General features: G+C 49.6%; 1 protein-coding gene across 1 annotated transcript; it reads right to left on the bottom strand.

Moving 5' to 3' along the window:
* Window positions 1–667: 667 nt before the first annotated feature.
* RNF122 (ring finger protein 122) lies at window positions 668–18480 on the bottom strand. Its single transcript, XM_036095849.2, has 9 exons — window positions 17765–18480; window positions 15796–15877; window positions 15160–15228; window positions 14541–14727; window positions 9402–9558; window positions 3920–3965; window positions 3577–3618; window positions 2044–2126; window positions 668–1796 (listed from the first exon to the last, which is right to left on the bottom strand). The coding sequence occupies exons 2-9, from the start codon at window positions 15835–15837 to the stop codon at window positions 1682–1684; spliced, it is 741 nt and encodes a 246-aa protein (XP_035951742.2). The 5' UTR covers window positions 15838–15877; window positions 17765–18480; the 3' UTR covers window positions 668–1681.
* Between the last annotated feature and the right edge of the window lie 387 nt (window positions 18481–18867).

The raw sequence follows: 18867 nt of genomic DNA, 5'->3' as shown, positions 1-18867 counted from the left end.
CTGGGATGACCATTGGCCACCCTGGGGAACCACAGCCCACCTGCTCCATGCTCATGATGGTCAAGAAAATTGTTCTCGGCCCTCCTAGTCCATTTTGCATATCCATTAGTGATTCCACACTCCCTTGAGACACTGAGAGCAAAGGTGGAGGGCATGGGTAACAGATCTGAGCGCACACGGGGGCATGAATTTGTTTATGCAACACTTCAGAGATGTTGGTATAGGAGGGTAGCATGTGTCCATGATTGTCAGCAAGGAGGTGAGAAAAAAAGTTTAATAAGGGAAAGAGATCAAGCCTCTGTGGTAGCAACCTGGACCTTGAGTGGTGGTAAGAGCACAATTACTTGAATGTCGTGTAGGATTTTATTAATTTCAAGTCTTACTAAGCTTGGCATTCTATCACACACCATGGTGGCATGCATCACCTTTCTTGAAGCCAGGCTCATTCAGCTCATTTCTAGAATATTTTAATCAGACCTTAAAGTACTTGGATGTTAGTCCTATGGCATACAGGTAATAACCTGACATCAATTTTTCTTTTTAAGATTTGGGAACCTTTGGGCATGTGTTTTGAGTATGGAGAAGTGAGAAGCAGCAGTAAGAGAACTTTTTTCCTTTGCTGGCAGAAAAGGGCCAAGAGACACAGGCCATAACCACAGGCAAAAAGTTAGAGAAACTTGTTATTAAATTTAATTTTCTTTAAATACATACCTTTGTCCCACCCCTCACCTACTCCAGGTGGGGGAGAGAAAACCCCACCCCCTCCATTCAGGGGTTCCATGTATAAAGCCTGAGATGGTGAGGATGAAGTATAAAAATACTATTTACAAAGGGGAAGAAGGTATCTGCTGCTACCTTAATTAACCTTCAGACAGACACCCCCATCCCCAGGCCCCTTTTGCTCCTTTAGAAAAAGCCCCTGGGAATTCATTTGAGTGTAGAACAAGCCCTTCCTCTCGAGGGGCACTCAAACCCCAACACGGCATAGGAAGCTCTGAGATTAACCGAGGAAGAGAGTGAACGGATAGCACCACAGATCCTAGCAGGGGGAAGGCCTTTGCCCTCCAGTACCCTGTAGTCAGCAGGCCTGCCCACCAGCCTTTATTTCCACAGTCCCCATGTAAACATTGACTTTCCTTTTTTCTGTGTCCCCTGCTCTTCCTGACTTCCTACAGAGCCTCTCTCACTTCCAGTGGAGGCACTTGGTTCCTTGATGGTTCCTTGATCATTCCTTCCTCCCCTTCTCACCTTCCTAGGCAAGGAGTGAAGAGGGGAGGGAGGGGACAGGTGGGGCAGGGCCCATCTTAACCCTTCTTCGAGGTCAGGGCAGCCTGTCCTCCTAAGGGGAACCCTCAGGGGGTGAACTCCAAGCGCTCAGCCAGATAAGGGTGGATGGCTTTCCCCAGCAGGGACAGGCAGGCAGACAATCCAGTACCAGGATACAGTGTTCTTTATGGGGGACGCCATTAGTTCTGAGTAGCAGGGAAGGCGGCTTCAGGGGGCAGAGAGGTGGGGCGATGCTGGTCTCACCCTGATGCTGGGAGACCAGCCCTGCATCCCTGCCCCTTCAGGTAAGCATGTCAGTCACCACCCAACAGTCCTTGTTCACTGTAGCTGTGCAGAGGGATCAGGCACCCGTGAGGCAGGAGGTCTTTTCCAGGTCTTGGCACGGAAGCAGCACTCACACCAGCTCGTCCAACAGGATCCCGATGCTCTGAGTGGCCTCCGAGGGCCCAGCAATGGGCTTGTTACACATAGGGCAGACACAGCGTACTTCTAGCCACTTCACCAGACACCTGTGGGCAGAAGAAGCCAGCCAGCCTGTTCCGTCTGTCTCCTGGAGCCCGGCGGCTTCTCAGGACATCTCTGTCCTTGCCCCAGTCCAACCCCTCTGGCTTGCCTGGTGTCCAGACAGGATGTAGGGCCTCATTGGCAAGGGGGAGACGGGAGGGGGCAGGGATTACAGGTTCTACAAGATGCTCCCTGCTTATTTTCTTTCAAAAGGCATCCCTGGGTAGCACATTCCCCGCAGTGGACACTTACTTCCGGTGAAAGGCATGTTGGCATGGGAGCACACCCAGCTCGTCCTTCCCCTTGAAGTCTTCCAGACAGACTGCGCAGGTCTGCTGTGGGAAGAAGGGGGTAGTGTGAGAGGAGGCCGGGCAAGAACCACACGCACCCATCAGCTCATCCCCACCCAAGTAAACTAAGCTATGGCCCTGTTTCCTCCTCAGCCACCGACACTTGAGTCAGAGGGTAGCCATTAACCACACGATGTTTCCATTGACCAAAAGAAGGTGAAATTAAAAGTTTAGTTCCTCAGTTGCACCAGCTACATTTCGAGGGCTTCCAATACTGGGCTGTGCAGATATCGGACGTTTCCATCTTCACAGAAAGCTTCATTGACCAGTACTGTTCTAGAAGAGTATTTTTTAATCCTTTCTCTCGCCTGGTACATTTGGCAAGGGGGCATGTATCAATAACCAGAGGTTAAGGATGGGGATATGGTGTTCAGTTAATATTCTTTAAATCCAGCTCTTTGTCATTATATATTAACCCCTGAGAGCTGAACTCTTCCTCTCAAGGAGGGCTCAGGGAACACCCGGGAATGTGCTGAAATGCAGTAGCATCAAAAAGAGGGACGAGGGGCGCCTGGGTGGCTCAGTCAGTTAAGTGTCTGCCTTTGACTCAGGTCATGATCCCGGGGTCCTGGGATGGAGCCCCGTGTTGGGCTTCCTGCTCAGCCGGGAGTCTGCTTGTCCCCCTGCCCCTTCCCCTCCACTCGTGCTCTCTCGCAAATGAGTAAAATCAAAAAAGGAGAGGATGAAATGAGGCATTCCTAGGCTGTCTCGTGTCTAGCAATACCTGTGGATCCTCCCGGCTCCCAGACAACCACAAACCCCTGTGCACAAGTGTCTGGGGTTATGGATGGACGCCTCGAGAAGGTCAGATGATCTCATGAGCTCAAGTAGGACAGGAAGAGGAAAACGGCCTCCTGAAAAGGCCACGTGTGGAGACCCAAGGACTTGCTATACTGGTTGGGGGGAAACAGGGAAGCACTGCGGGGATGGCTACACGGGTCAGATCCGCAGCTGGCTAGGACAGGGCGCATGTATGGGGGTAAAAGCAAGGGCGGCTGGACTCTGTGGCATGGAGTGGTGTGCCCACCCTCCCCTTCAACATTACGCAGAGCAGCCTTCCTGGGGCCACATGTCCCCGCTTATTCAAACCCTTCTGTGATCCCTTTAGGTTCTCTGCCTGCGCTGACATCATGAATCCCATATATGGATTACCTGCTGGGATGAGTCCATTTGGCCCAAGGAGACGAAGACAGGGTCTAAAGTTCCTGAAAGGGCCACCCATTCGGGTACCCTCCCTCCCTCCCTGGGAGCTCTGTATTATCACTCTGCTATCACTCAATAAACCTTGGCTTTGCTGCCCACCAAAAAACAAAACAAAACAAAACAAAATAATAATAATAAGTTCCTGAAAGGCCCAGACTGAGAGCTGGATGGAGAAGGTGCCATTTGCCTTGCCGGCCGGGGCCCTTCCTACATGCTGTCCCAGTGCACTTACCCCATATAATTGCAACTTCTTGGCATCTCCTTTAAGTACCACCTGGGAAGACAGAGGAGGCATGGTGTCAGAAGCCCACCACAGGGCCAGGTGCTCTCAACAAAGAAGGGAGTGGCCAGCCCTGCACAGGAGGGTCTTCTCCCTCTGGAGGGGGAGGGCTCTGGGCACTGCCTGGGACAAGCCAGACATGAGGACTGTAACAAAGCGTCAGCTTCCAAGGGAGCCAGAAGAGAGGCCAAGGGGGTTCCAGGCCAGCACTGCACCAGCTTGCCTGCATCCTGCCCGCTCCCTAGCAGGGCAAGGAGTAGGACAGGAAGTCTCAGGGAAAGACGCAGCACTTTACCTCCTTATAGCCATATCGTTCACTCTGTGCCTGGTTCCGGAGTTTGCTGGGGGAGAAAGAGAAAGGGGAGAGAAGAGGTTAGTTATTATTATGCCTTGCTACAAACAGAGACATTCAGAGTAAGAGAGGCAGGCGGGTTGCCGGGGCAATTCTTCTGGGGCCGGGGAGGCTGCTCGCCACAGGGCTGTCTCATCCCAGAGATGCCACGGAGTGTGGTTTGGACCCATGCAGGTCACCAGAGTGGATTAAAGACTCAGGCTTTTTCTTGGGCCCAGCAGCCTCAAAACTTCCTGGCAGGTCCCACAGATGGGGGAATTCCGGCCGAGCACATTCTAGCAGAATGGTTCATTCCTACTGCCTGTGGTTTCCCAGTACCTCATTTTCTTCAGGCTCCCCAACTCTACGGATCAACAAGCTGCTTACTGAGTCTACAGGAGTTAGATAGTCTTAAAAGGAATATTGCCATTAAGCCAGGGCGGCAGGATAAATAAGTCTCTGTTGACCCTGGGGAATTTTCCTCCTGGAGAACTCAAGTATTCTGGAACCAAAGCATACTCTCCCCTTCACAGCACCAGACAAACACAGATGATCCCTCCTTTGCCTTCTTTTTTCCCCTCTAGTTTCAAGCTGGTGGCCTACATACAACCTAACTCTCAACAGCCAAAACACAGCACGTTGTTACTAATGGCAAGAACATCGTACTTATGGAGGACTTGCTGTGCGTCCATCCCTGTGTTAACATACGCATGTACTTTGAGAGCTTTCCTTTTTACAGAGGAGAACCGAAGTCCAGAGAAGTTAAATAACTTGCCCAAACCTCACAGCTAGTTGGCAGCATAGGCGGGTTTGAATCAAAGTCTACCAGACCATAGAGCCTGAGCTCTCCAACACATACTGCGGCCTGTTTCCCATTAGGTGGAACACATCATTGTCCTGAGAACGATACCAGACCACTTGGGAAACATCCGTTCATTAGCAGGGCTACAACTAATGGCTGGGACCATGATTATGCATTATTATTATTGCTGTTTTATTTGCAGTGAAAGAAACCTTCCAAATTAAGCAGGTAGCTCTATGTCCTTCTGTACTTGGGAGCCAGATGGGGCTTCCTCTGAACTTATCACTCCTACCCCAGATTTGCGTTATTGGAAGGAAACATCAAGTTATAATCGGTGTGGCAGACTATGGCCTAAGGGCCAAAGCCAGCTGAACACTTGTTTTATAGGGCCTGGGAGCTAAAACTGATTTTTATTCTTAAGTGGTGGAAAGTAGAAATCAAAAGAATGTCTTTTTTTAAAGATTTTATTTATTTGACAGAGAAAGACACAGCAAGAGAGGGAACACAAGCAGGGGGAGTGGGAGAGAGAGAAGCAGACTTCCCGCTGAGCAGGGAGCCTGATGCGGGGCCTGATCCCAGGATGCTGGGATCATGACCTGAGCTGAAGGCAGATGCCCAATGACTGAGCCACCCAGGACCCCAGAATATTTTATGTCTTGTGAAACCTGTATGAATCTTAAATTTCAGTGTCCACAGATTTTTATTTGAGCACAGCTATGCTCATTATCTCCCTATTGTCTACGGCTGCTTCTGCCCAGTAGAGTGGGGTCATTAAGAGATTGGAAGACTTCCGAAGCCCCTATATTTGTCCTTTTGCAAAATAAGAGTGCTGATCTGAGTTAGAGATCTCAAATCACGAGCCTCAACCAAAAGGAGTGAGAGAAGATGCTCGCTCCACGGACACTGTGGCGAAGGCGAATTGCAGCCCAAGCCGGGGAAGGTGCAGCATGCGGGGCAGAGCAGAGCCGTGCCCAAATCCCAGTCACAGAGCAGATCCAGATCAGGCTGCCACCTACCTCCATCGTTCCTAACAGAAGTCAGGGGCCCTGGTGAGCCTGTGTACCTGGAACCTCTTAAGATCTCCAGTCTAGGGGTGCCTGGGTGGCTCAGTCAGTTGAGCACCCGACTCTTGGTTTCGGCTCAGATCGTGATCTCAGGGTGGTGAGACTGAACCCCATGTCAGGCTCCCTGCTCAGCATGAAGTCTGCTTGGGATTCTTTTGCCCTCCCTCCCTCCCCCTGCACTCTCCTCTCTCTCAAAATAAATCTTAAAAAAAAAAAAAAGAACTCCTGCTCAAGCGTGCCCAGTTAGTGGAAAATGTGACTTTTGATCTCAGGGTTGTGAGTTGGAGCCCCAAGTCAGGTGTAGAGGTTACTTAAAAATAAAATCTTAAAAAAACAAACAAAAAAAGGAACTCTAGTCCAGGTGGAGTCCCGCACCATGGAGCTAAGGCCCAGGGCAACACATCCACTGGAGAGTTTCTGGTCACTGGAGGGTTGGACCAAAGGCTTAACCAGGACTCCCACTGTCCCAACCTTAACTTTGCAGGGAAGTCCTTAGTCCAGAAAAGCCTTTCACAGGCAGGCCTCTCCGTCCCCACCTCCAAACAGGAGGGGCAGACATGGATGCATCCAAAGCCTAAAGGAGCAACTGTTACCTGGCTGACACTGAATGAAGCTGGGGAAAGAAGGAAGCGTTCTCATGATCAAAGGGCTCACGGCTGCCTTCTGAGGGAGACAGTGTTGCTGTCACCCGCTATGTAGGAGAGCAAATAAGGAAGTGGTGAGGAGCCTGCTTCTTAACTCCAAGAACGAGGGGACGCCTCACCTCTTCGGTGTCTCCACTGTCTCACCTCCCACATGGCCCTGAGCACATTGTGTCGTGCCTCCCCGCTTGTTTCATGGGATGTGCGGGGTACCCCCTCCCCACCCTCAGCCCTTCCGTCTGCCTGGCTCCACTGAAGGGTCACGGTCAACGACCAGCCAGTAGCTGGGGGCCCTGAGCCCAGCACCACCAGAACACGGAAGGCCTTCACCCTGCGTGTAGACTTCTGGAAGAGGAAGGTATACATGGTGAGCAGAGGGGGCTGAGAAAGGCTGCAAGGGAAACAAAGCAAAAGGCAAACCCCCTGGGCATCCAGCGGAGGTCATGGTGCCAGCAACTGTGGACAGGTGGCCTTCTCAGCTGTCGGGTGAGAAAAGCTACTAAAAATAATCGGATTTCAATGAGACCATTTCTCGCCACTGCCAGTGGGCTCTCCCTGGCTTCTTTTCCCTTTTGGAACAAACAATACAGCCAGGTCCTGAAAAGAATTGTTCCTTTCCTGCCTATTTGTACTTCACTGGCCCCTCCATCCTGTGTAGGCCACAGGTCAGCTCTTGGGGACCGAGGAAGGAGTGAGGGGGAGTCGGGAGACTGGAGGCTGGTGTTGGCCAATGAGCTCGCCAGGTGGAGAACAGGGGTTATGGGCCTATTTTGGCGGTGGAGGAAACTGAGAAGCAGGGAGAGGAAGTGGCTTCTGTGCTTGTGTGTGTCTTTCTATATATAGACACCCCCAGGCTGCCACACAGCAGTGAGCCTCTGGAACCATGAAACTCCGGGGTCAGCTGGCTTTGGGCAGGCTGCAGAACAGAAGGTGGGGTGACAGAAGGGACAGGTGGCGCCAAGCGGCCGGCAGTCAGGAAAGCTTTTGGTTATTGCTCTGTTCTCTTACTCCAGCCAGCCAAAAATAAGTCAGCCAGGCCTAGCTCCCCAGCCTGTCCTCCTGCGGGACCCTGATCTCTAGCGGTAAGGGGGTACTGAGGGACCTTCCACAGCTGCCCCTTCCCTTCCCATTCAAGGAGTAAGAATCAGAGAAGGCAACTGTATGGAATCTGAAAGACTCTAGTTCATGACCACCAGGCTAGCCCACGTCTGGATCTTCCTCGACATAGGACCTTGGGCAAACCCGTAACTGCCTGAGCATGAATTTCCTCCTTTACAAAGTGGGCTGTTGGGGGGCGGGGGTGTGTGTGTCACAAAACACCAACCATAACGTGGCTCACAGAAGGTACTTGGTAAACAGTAGCAAAAAGCCAAGGTCACACCTATCCTATTAGTGGCAGAATTAGGAAATGAACCCTGGTCACCCACTTCCTGGCCCAGGGCCATTTTCTAGATTTTTCTTCACTCGACCCCCTCCTTTGCAGCGTGGGTGTGTACCAGACAGAGCTGCTTCTGCAGACTCCTCCCCCAGCATCATACATAAACCTTTGGTATTTGGTATGTGTCCATCTTTAGTCTCTGGGGAACTGCATGAACTGCTTGGTGTGGGGAGATGGGGGTGGCTGGTGGTCAGGAAGCCAGAAAGTTTGAGGAAGAAAATATAGGCTTGGGGAAAGAGAAATGGGGGATGGAGAGCTACTAGAAGAATTGCCCTCATTCCCACTTACGCAAATTTTGGACTCAATTATAAAAGAGGGAAAGTAAACCACTATCTTCTCTGCATAAACTTGTAAGTGGAAAACTCCAGTTCCAGGAACTTTAAGTTCTGAGAAAGAAGAGGCCTAAAGTAGCTGGCTGGGGGCACTCAGGGCACTTCCCCTTTTTTAGAGGAAGCTCTTCTAGCTTCAGGAATACAGACGGAAGAGTGTCTGCCTTTCCCCTAGCCTCCCTCCAGGTGAAGCACTCAGACCCACCAAGACCTCTCAGTAGGGAGCCAGAACTCCTTCTTTCCTTCAACTTAATTTAAATGATTTGGCAAGACTCCAGCTGACAGCTACTCAGGCATTTGGTCAAGTGCGTGTGTGTGTGGGGGGGGTAGGGAGCGGTTATCACAATGGCCCTAAGGACCACTAGGGTGCCCAGGGACGCTCCACACTCCTCAGTATGCAAGATAGTCCCATACAATGAGGAACTGTTAATACCAAGAGCATGCCCTCGTCAGAAACACTACTTTAATTTCCAGTCTAAGTACCAGTCATGCCCCAAATTTTTGGTAGAAAACCTGCCACCAGTTCCCATGTCTTTCAACAGGAGGTGAAGAAACCATTCCTGGAGCTTGGCTAGCCTCAGGAGCACTGCCATGCTCAAGTCCTTCCCTGGATCTCTACGTAATAAGAACAAGTGACGTTTTTAGTTTTTTTTGGGTTTTTGGGTCCCCCACCCCACTATCAAAAAATAAGAGCTTACAAGGCAGAATAAACAACCAGCTCTCCAGACATCAGCTTGCTAATATTAGCATCTGGAGGGCTGACAACAGGATTTCCCAGGAGGGCAGAGGAACATGCCACTGGTGTAACTGATGGCCACCTATCCCAGGCTACCCAGAGTTGTGAGTGGGGAGCGGAGACACAGTGAAGGGCTGGACTCACGATATTACGTGGTCAGACGGTAATCCTAGGCCACCCCAGGGTAACAGGCCAAGAGGTGCGATGCAGCCCAACCAATGGTTGACCTTATATGCTCTGGACAACTTGATAGGCTGACGAAAATAGAAACAGCAGGCCTCAGGGGCCCAGTGAAGGGCAGGCTAAGCCCTGTCCTCAAAGCAGGGGCCCCAGGGGGAAGCCAGGGGCTCTGCTGAGGAAGTCTCACTTGGCTCACCCCACCCCTGGCCTCCTTCTCCCTGCCTGCCTGCCCCAGGTTACCCAGGGTGCCACCCACCTGATAAAATAGCAGCAGAAGATGAGGCTGAGCATGAAGACGAAGATGCCCGTGCCAAAGATGACCATGTAGATGTTGAGAGGAAGGTCCTGGAAACTGATGGGTGGCATGGAGCAGGACTTGTTGGTACTAACCAGTCCCAGGCCACAGAAACACCCTGCAAAGAAAGGGAGAGGAAAACTTATTGTTGGAAATGTACCACCAGGCTGATGTTACTTGGGTCAGCCAGGATGGAGAGAGAAATGGCAGGCTCTGGGCTCCTACACCTCTTTGATACAGAGGCTTAACTCTATATCCTAGCTCTAACACTGAGCAGCCATGTGATCTTGGGTAAATAAGTCACCCGTGAAATGGGATAGCACATCTAGCACTTAAAACTGCATCCCCACCTAGGGGATCAAGGTTACGAGCCAATGGAAGACTTGATCCCATCAGCTAGAAGCTCACAGAGCTCAGCAGCAAAATGACGGGCCCTGGGTTGACAACATGGGTATTTGGGTTGCAAACACCGCCTCTCCCTAGAGATGCGACCTTTAAGAACTTAGACCTATCTAAGCTTCCCTTTGTCATTTAAAAACAAGCAAAAAACAGAGAGGACCAAGTCCGTGTGTAAGAACAAAGCTTTGTAAAATCGCAAGGTACAGTTGCAAAGGTCAGTTGTCATTATGAAGTCACCTGCTCCAGGAGACAAGCTGCACCAGGACGAGAAGAGAAACTGTTCACCCCAAGGCTGGGCCAGTGTTCCAGAAAGTGTTGCGGGTGCCGCTTACTTTGGCCACTTTCCCCGCTTGTACTCAAAGCCTCAATGTGCAGCTATATAATGGCATTGGCACCGACTCAGGATCTTGTAAGAAATGCAAAATCTCAGGCCCACCCTGAACAAAACGAATCTGAATCTACATTTTTTTAAAGATTTTATTTGACAGAGACACAGCGAGAGAGGGAACACAAGCGGGGGAGTGGGAGAGCGAGAAGCAGGCTTCCCGCAGAGCAGGGAGCCCGATGCGGGGCTCGATCCCAGGACCCTGGGATCATGACCGGAGCACAACCCCCCCCATTTTTTTTCCTCCAGAATCTACATTTTGAACAAGGTCCTTGGCAGATTCCTACACATGCCTTGTGGGAAACACTGACCCGCCACTAGACACCTCTCTTTCTCCCATCCCTCGGGTAAATCCCGACTGGCCTACTAATCGTTGTAGTCACCTTTCCTTTGCCAGGGTTTGGTGTAGAGGTAGGTATGTTGACAGGGTTCTGGCCAGAAACAGAGCGAAGTCCTGCTGGACAAGGAAAGAGTCACATCTTCCTGAGACAACTGAAATGGTGACAGCCAGGTTACAGCTGGACGAGAAAGCTGTTCAATATAAAGCCAAGGGTAGAAGGTGGCAGAAGGGACAGGGAAAGAGGAGACAAGATTATGGCGGTTACTGCTGGATGAACCAATCCTGGAGCTGCTCTGTTTTGGGAGTACTCGTTTTGAGAAATAGTAAATTTCCTGTAATGTTTAACAGTACGAAAAAATATATACAGGATATAAACAATAAGCCGGGTGGAGGGTGGAATGTTCTGTCCTGCAACCAGGACAAAATACTACAGTGATCCAAAAGGCAAGCATAATACAATTCTTGGATTTCAGCACGTGTGGAGCAAGAAAACTAGCATCTACCATAAACCTGCTACATCCCAAGCACATTCTCAGGCTACCAATTTAATCTTTGTAATGCCACTGTGAAACTTACTTTCCCCCTTCAACAGGAAAAAAAAATCACTAAATAAGCTGTCTAATGTCAAGCAGCTAAGAAGGCTTGTATCCAAAGACCTCTGCACTCAAGTCTTCAACATGGGTTTTAAGCACTGGCCTGACATCTTGGTTGGGAGCCAGAACCCATAAATATACTTCAGAATTCTAGATTATAATTTCCAGTGCTACCAGAACTCAGAAGAAGACTGGTTTAAAGGACTGGAAGTCAATTTTGACGTCCTACATCTCATGCCTTGTCATCCCCTAGATCAATCTGGTGAGCCTCCCTTCAAACCTCATGAGCCTCCCTTCAAACCTCTTTCAGATGTTGGGCCCAATTCTGTTCCAAGTCCCTGTCCCAGACACCTCATCGATGTCTGGTCCCTCCTCTAATTTAGCCCACCACTATTTCCCAAGCTTGTGATTGGCTTCCAGTCCTCTTAAACACACATGCCCTGGGTCTCTTCAACGTCCCCCGCTCACCGTCTTATGGAATCACCCACCAGGAACCTGTCTCACTATTTCTTGTCCAAACTGTCCTTGACCTGCTTCCAGACCTTTGTTCATGCCAACTTTTCCCTGCCTGAAACTCCCTCTGCCTTCTGGAAGTCCACCAAGCCTGCTCCTCATGATATCCCAGGGAGCCCCCTCTTCCTCTGAACTCTACAGGGCTCACAACCTGTACCACGCATTCTGGTTCTTGCACACTCAGATGCTGTTCCAAGCATCAACTTAATTGAACTCAAATATTGACTACAGGACAAGTAGCATGACAGACATTGAATATAAAAAGGCAAAGAATGACTGGATGATTTTACTGTGTAGGGACAAAGAAAACACAAAGGCTTTCACTGTACCAAGGGAGGCATGGCAATAGAGGTGGGACGAGAATCCTGAAATCAGAAAGGAAACAGTCCTAACCAGCTTGAATGTTCGTTAAGTCTGAGTGAAGTCTGAGGACAGCAGACTTGGACTTGTGTATATTCTCCAGTGCCTCGCCTAGCGTTTGGCTTGTTTTCAATTAACTAGTTGACAGATAAATAACTCCTGATTTTCAAGACAACCTGGTACCCTTGGCAAAGGCTCCCACTTCAAAGTAAGGAGAGTGATATTTGGGAAAATTGCCCAGAAACTGCCCTTAGCTAATGAATGACCGGTCAACCAACAAGTATTATTGAGAGCCTGATTTATGCACTGACCTAGACATTGTGGGAAAACAAAAAATAGAAGTAGTTCTTGTCCTGAAAGACTTTGTTGAAAAGATAAAATAATTAGCTCCTAATCTTGCTATGTTCAACAGGAAGCCCTTGCTCCTAGGCTCCCTACCTCAGCAACATTTGATGCCATAAGAGGGTCTAACCCCAATCCCTCTTGGCTCTCCATGCACGTTTTATGAGCTGGATCCTGGTTATCTTTAGGGTCCCAAAGAACCTCAGTTTCCCAGGACACTGCTATTGTAGAGGATATGTGTATGCACTCTGCAGGCACTCTGGCCTCAGTGGGCTTCTGATCCGTTTACCTTGACCGTCTTAGCTCTTTTGACAAGAGACTTCTCCTGGGTTCCAGGACTGAGTCAGTGAGCTTGGGACTTCATGTGATAAAAAGATATAGGTGAGAAGAGCTTCACAGCCAAGAGGAGATGGTACATTTACTTACAATTAAAAATAAATGGTAAAGATATATATTGGCCAAAAGGTGTAGGAGTCATTTTTCCTCCAAAACTTATAAGGGCAGAATACCAACCTGAGGAAAGAGAGACTCCAGATATTCCCCACCCCCACCCCCAACAAAGGGATTGGGGGCAGGGGAAGGGACTGCTTCCTCCTTGGAGTCAAAGAACAGGATCTATCAGTCACTTTAAGTGACAAGAAAAAGCAGCAAGCCCTCTGCTGGTCTAAAAACCCCATATGAAAATAGGAGTGCCAGAATCAAGTGCCAGCCACCTTGGTTCTTCTGAAGTCTCTGTTCCATTGTCTCAGCTGACCTAGCAAAGCCCTGACATCAGAGTGTCTCATCTCGGTGGTACGCAGGCTGGGGTCTGGAATGACGTCAAGAGAAGGGCTGGCCAAGAAAGACCAGTGGGTCTGGGAAATGCTTCCCCTACCCAGCCAACGGGAAGCTTTCCCAGATGCTGGGATGCACCGTCCTCCCTCACCCCCATCCTCCGCCCCCTGTCCCTCAATGCCCGCCTATCACACACAGCTTGGTTCATTTTCAGGAAATTAGATCCTACCAGCAAGAGGAAGAGGGGGATGGGGGACGCTCATACACATGCTGTCCAAACCCTGCCTTAAAACAAAAGCCGCTTGGAAGAATTCATCCAAGATCTGACAGGGGTCTGCTCTCAAGAACGGTTTTTTTTTCTCTTCTTTTTTTCTTTTCCTTTTTTTTCCCTAACTAGCCAGTTTACCGTACTGAGATAAGGCCAGCTGCACGCCCCCCCCCCCCCCAGAAACCCCATGCCTTGGAACAACACGGTTAAAACACCAAAGCCATTGGAAGGTATGAGTATCCAAAACCAATACCTTTTGACTGGCCGGCTCAGAAAGGCCCTTCTTTAAGGTAGCTTGGGTGGAGTCAGCCCCACGCCCAACCTGTATCACCTGAAACGCCAAAAAGCCTCAGGTGAGATGGATTTAGCATCACTCCAGGCCCGGGAGGGTGGGTAGGGAGTGGGGTGGAGGAGTGACTGGGCAAGGAGGTGCGGCCACCACCCGGGCTCGGGCGCGGGTGCGGTAATCTGGCCTCGGGGCCAGAGAGCACGGCTCCCGCCGGCCTGGCCCTGCACCCAAAGGTACCCGGGCGCCGAGACATCTGCAAGGCTTTATCAACCCAGTAAAGACACGCTCTTTAATCTGGCGTCTTCCACAAACAAAAAGCCCCCTAGCAGCGAGTGAGAAGCCAACAAAGACACAGAAGAAGCCGCCCCCCCGCCCGGTCCCGCACGCTGCATTGTATACATATTTAAAATAGCCTGCAAAGTTCCAGGCCGGGAACTTGAGCTCCCTCTAGGAGATCCCCACCCGAGCGCGGATTTAATTCTCCTCCGACAACCACAACAAAGACCAGAGTTTGAGCGCACAAAGGCAAGGGAAGGGGGTAGAAGAGCGAAGCCGCGACACAAAGGCCGCGAACCCCTCGGCTCCCACGCCCCCCGCCCGCCGCAACGTTCAGAGACGGTCCCGGGCCTTGTGATTCTTTTTTTTTTTTTTTTTTTTTCAAATTCCGCGCTGTGCTGAGCCGAGTTGGGCGCCAGGACGCTTTCTCGCCCGTCCCATTTCATGAGAAACTTAGCTCAAGAGGAAGAGCGCGAGCCCTCTGTCTGATTTCAAGCCTTGCGCCCCACCTCGTCTGCGGCCAGCCCAGCGTCCGCTCGCCCTCCCGGCCCGGGGACTCACCGTTACACCACTGGAATGGGTGCATCAATGAACTCTCGGCTGGCTTCCTCCGGCGAACGAAGGCAGGCGGCGGGTAGGGCAGGCGGGGTGGGCGCACCGGCTTTCGGGTCCGCAGGAGGGGCCGGTGTAGCCCGCGGCAGCCGCCTTTCTGGAGAAATCGAACTCCCTCCTGCGCGGCGGGTTTGGGCTTAAATGGTTTTAGAGCAACAAAGAGGGAAAAGGAGAAAACAGACAGAAAGTCCCCTGGATCAGTACACCACAGAGGAAATACAGGAAGGGGCCCCGGGCTGGGGGAGATGCAGCGCGCTGCAGAACAGGGTGGGGGCGCCCAGTTCGCCCGCCGAGGAGGGAAAAAGCTTCAGCGGGAAGCTGGGCTCAGGATCCCGGACGCGAAGGTGAACAGCCAGGACTCCGAAACTGACACGGGCTGCGCACACCTCCCTCCCTTTTACTCCCCCCGGGAAACTCCGCCCCGCGCCCGTCACCCGCCCTCCGGCCAATGAGAGCCTTGCTGCTGGCCCCGGGTATTCTTTGCAGGCCCGCCCCGCTCCGAGGGGAGAGCATCTTTGCACCGTGGGCGCCTCCCGCTTCGCCTTCCCCAGTCCTCGGGAAACTTAACTCTAAAGAGAAGCGAGCCGCGCGGTGCGGTGCTCGGAGCGCGCGGGGGCCGGCCTCCTCCGCCGAGGACCTGGAGGAAACGGAACAATTAAGCGCCACATTGTTTTCCGCCTTCAGAGTTGCTACTGTTTAGCATTTCCATTGCTCTCTGAGAAGCCAGTTCTAGGGAGGCGTTACATTTCTGCTCCGTGGGCAAGGACTTGGTCCTGGGTGGCGGCTACCACGTTCCTTTGCTCACTGGAAATGGAGGAACTGGAGCAAGAGAGTGAAGCAGATGAATTACAAAAGTGAGATCTGGAAAGAGCTCGAGTTGTCCTCTCATTTTTGGTCAGCCCCTCGTTTCACAAACAAGGAGTTAAGGCCCGAAGGTTAAGTTTAAGGTAGACTTATCAGGGTTCCACGCTCCTGAGTAGCAGAATCAAACCCAGCAATCGACATTGGCAATACCTTAGGGGCAGTATCTTCTGCATCTAGCACCACGTAGGTGTTGAAATAAATAGCTGTTGGAAGAAAGACTGAATCTCTTAACCCCCCCCCCCATGCTTTCTTTTTATCTGATGTTGCATCGCTTGTTTATTTCTATCTTGTCTGTCTTTCTGTCTTTCATTTATTCAGAATGTATTCACTGTGAACCTACTTTGTGCCAAGCACTGTGGCTCAGGGGACCCATCAAGGTCATCGGAGTCAGCGGGGTTCTACTCTCCTGTGATTTTCAGTGCCTGAGGAGACAGACAGTAAACAAGCAAGCAAACAAATAAGAATGACTCAATCTCATCTTTCAATTAAGCTTAATCTGTTAATTGAAGGTGATAAACAGTTTCCCTAACTCTTGGAAATTTGTGACACTCAACACAAGATTATGCATATGAGTGCTTTGTCATTTAAAAGCATGGTGGTTAAGGTATTAAATAACTTGGCTAAAATCACAGAGCAGTATGGAACAACTACTTTAGCACTTAATTACGTAATTGTCTTAAAACAATTGTTTTTTCTTATGAGCCGTTCTTGAGGATCGGAATCACGTACAGATCCAGAGCATTTCATCTCTTAATTGGGCAACTGCAAAAGCTTCATGGCCTTTCTGACTCTAGTCTATGCCTCAGACTCTAGTCTATGCCTCTGACTCTCATGGCCTTTCTGACTCTAGTCTATGCCTCAGACTTTAGAGCCCCTGTGAATCACTTCTGTTTAGAGATGTTACATATGCAGACTCCGAGGCCTGGAGCTCAGAGATTCAGTAGTTAAAGGGTGGGCCCCAGAATGCCTTGTCTCCACCCTCCCCCACCCCTCCGCTGCCAAATTCTCTAGCAATTATGCAGAGAAATAATGCTCTGATCTTACTCTCAAATCCGGCCTCTCTGCTGGGCCAGCGTTATCTTACTAAAACTTAAATCTGGTCATTTACTTCTCTTGCTTGATAACCTTTATTGGTCCCTGTTATTTACTGGATAAAGCCAAATTGTAGAGTGTCCCATTCAAATGGTTTCAGTCTGGCCTTTGCCTGTCTTTCTAATGCCAAATATGCTCTTTTTCCTCACATACTATTGGTCAGCCACAAAGCTTTTGTTGTTGTCCCTTGAACAGAGGATATTCTTTCTTGACTGTGATTTTGTACACGGTATCACTTATGTTTGAATGCCCTTTTTCTTTCTGTGCCTGACATTTTGCAAGATTCAGCTAAAAATACACCTCTTCTGTGGCTCACCATTGTCATCATCCCTGTCTCTGCATCTCTTTCAACACTTCATGTACGATGTAGTGTGTTATGGGATTATAAAGATAATTCAATGATTTCCTAAATTTGAACACTTCATGAGTCCTCCTTAATAAGAGATTTTTCAAGGGCATGAACCACTTTTGTGGTTCCAAGTGTCTGGTCCAATAAGTATTTTTGGAATAGATTTATGTATGTGCATGTATATAAATTACCATACGATTTAAGCCATGTTCTAGGAACAGTGTTGAGGATTTAAACATGTATATAATTGTTATGCAATAATTCTTTCTATACATTGGCTCAAGAGAAAGGTGTTGATAGGTGAGCCTGATAGCATTTAGTTCCTGCTAGGTGCCTCTAGGGCACAAATTTTCCAACTTTGAAGGAAAACTTGACAAGAAGTGAGAAATACTTCTTCCCACCCTTCTTAGACTAAAGGAGCCCCAAGGCGGAAAGATGCCTTGAAGGTAGGAACAGCAGGAGTTCTCATGGGGAATAGAGCTGGTCAATCAGGACAGTGAACGTCTAGGGTCATACCTACAAGGACCATGAACTCGGTCATCAGACACAATGTTCTATAACAATTTATGTTCTAAGACTGATGTTTTAAACATTCAGTAAGGTCTCCGGAGGCACTAAAGGACTCTAATTTGGCAAGCCCAATGCATCCCTTTCCAGTTCCTCACCCTCAACCTTCCTTGGCTATTGTGGCCACAGGGCTGTGCCTCAGATGATGGCATAGACTGGGGGGAGATATAGGTTGAAGGGCTTTGGTCTTGCACACATCCTTGAAAAGATTGGTTCAGTCTCCCAGCATTTCCTAGACCAAAGGCCTTATCAAAGACAAGCTGATTTCCCACATTGTATCAATACAATTTAGGTAACTTACCCCTGCTCCCCCATCCAGATGATGGTTCAGACCCTCAACCCCTTGTGAATCAGGAAGACACATCTGGTTATTTCATTGAGGAAGACATTGAAACAGTGAAGAAGATGATGGATTATATAGTCGAAGTTACTTGAGGAATCTGAAGTAGAATGGTGTTTCTAAATCTTCCATAGAAAGAGGGAAAGGAAAGTTCTCTTCCAGGAAAACTTCTAAGGAGTCAGGGGTTCTCTTTATCCCTACTGTCCTACCCTAACATCTTCTTAGACACGCCAGGAGCCCCCCCATTTTAAGGCCTTGCAAGCACTAGAGAACCACTTTGGGGAGAGACAGCTAATTCTGTGGAGGAGCACGGGGCCAGAAGACTTGATCATCCCATTTCACCTTCAGTAAGAGTCTCTCTTATATGGTTCTCCAAAGCCAGCCATAAGATATGGAAGAGAATGCTAACCATGGTGGTAATTAAGTGATAATTAAGGGGTGCCTGGGTCCTGGAACCTGGGTCTTGGCCACTCAGGTCATGGGTTGTGGGTGGTGACTTCGAGCCCCATGTTGGGCTCCAAACTCAGCTTGGAATCTGCTTGGGATCCTCTGCCTCTCCCTCTGCCCATCCCCCATCTCTCTCAAATAAATAAATAAATAAAAATAAACAAATAAATAAAATCTTAAGAAAAGCTGATAATTAAATCCAACTGTTTTATTTCTTAAGAGAAGTTTGCATGAAAGGATCACATGATTCTTTGAAGGCGTTGAGAGTTGTTCATTGTATATTTGGGCAAATCAGATCCTTCACTCATTTTATTCTTGAGAGATCTGGCCTTCCTCTGTCCAGATACCCTAGAGGTCTCAGTACCAAGATGCTTTTCAGGGATTGATACAACTCTTGATGAAATGTGTTCATAATTTCCTTCTTTCCCCAGGAAAGTGAAGCAGCAATTTCCCCACCCTGTTCCTCAGCTCCTGACCCATATGGGAAATCCATGGAGGGGGCAGAAAGAAAGGGAGAGAATCTCAAGCAGCGTCCACTGACACAGGGCTCAATCTCATGACCCTGAGGTTATAAGCTGAGCCGAAATCAAGAGTCAGACGCTTAACCAACTGAGCCA

The sequence above is a fragment of the Halichoerus grypus genome, chromosome 3 (genome assembly GCF_964656455.1).
Source record: "Halichoerus grypus chromosome 3, mHalGry1.hap1.1, whole genome shotgun sequence".
Taxonomy (NCBI): domain Eukaryota; kingdom Metazoa; phylum Chordata; class Mammalia; order Carnivora; family Phocidae; genus Halichoerus; species Halichoerus grypus.
This window is presented reverse-complemented; position numbering and strand designations above follow the sequence as displayed.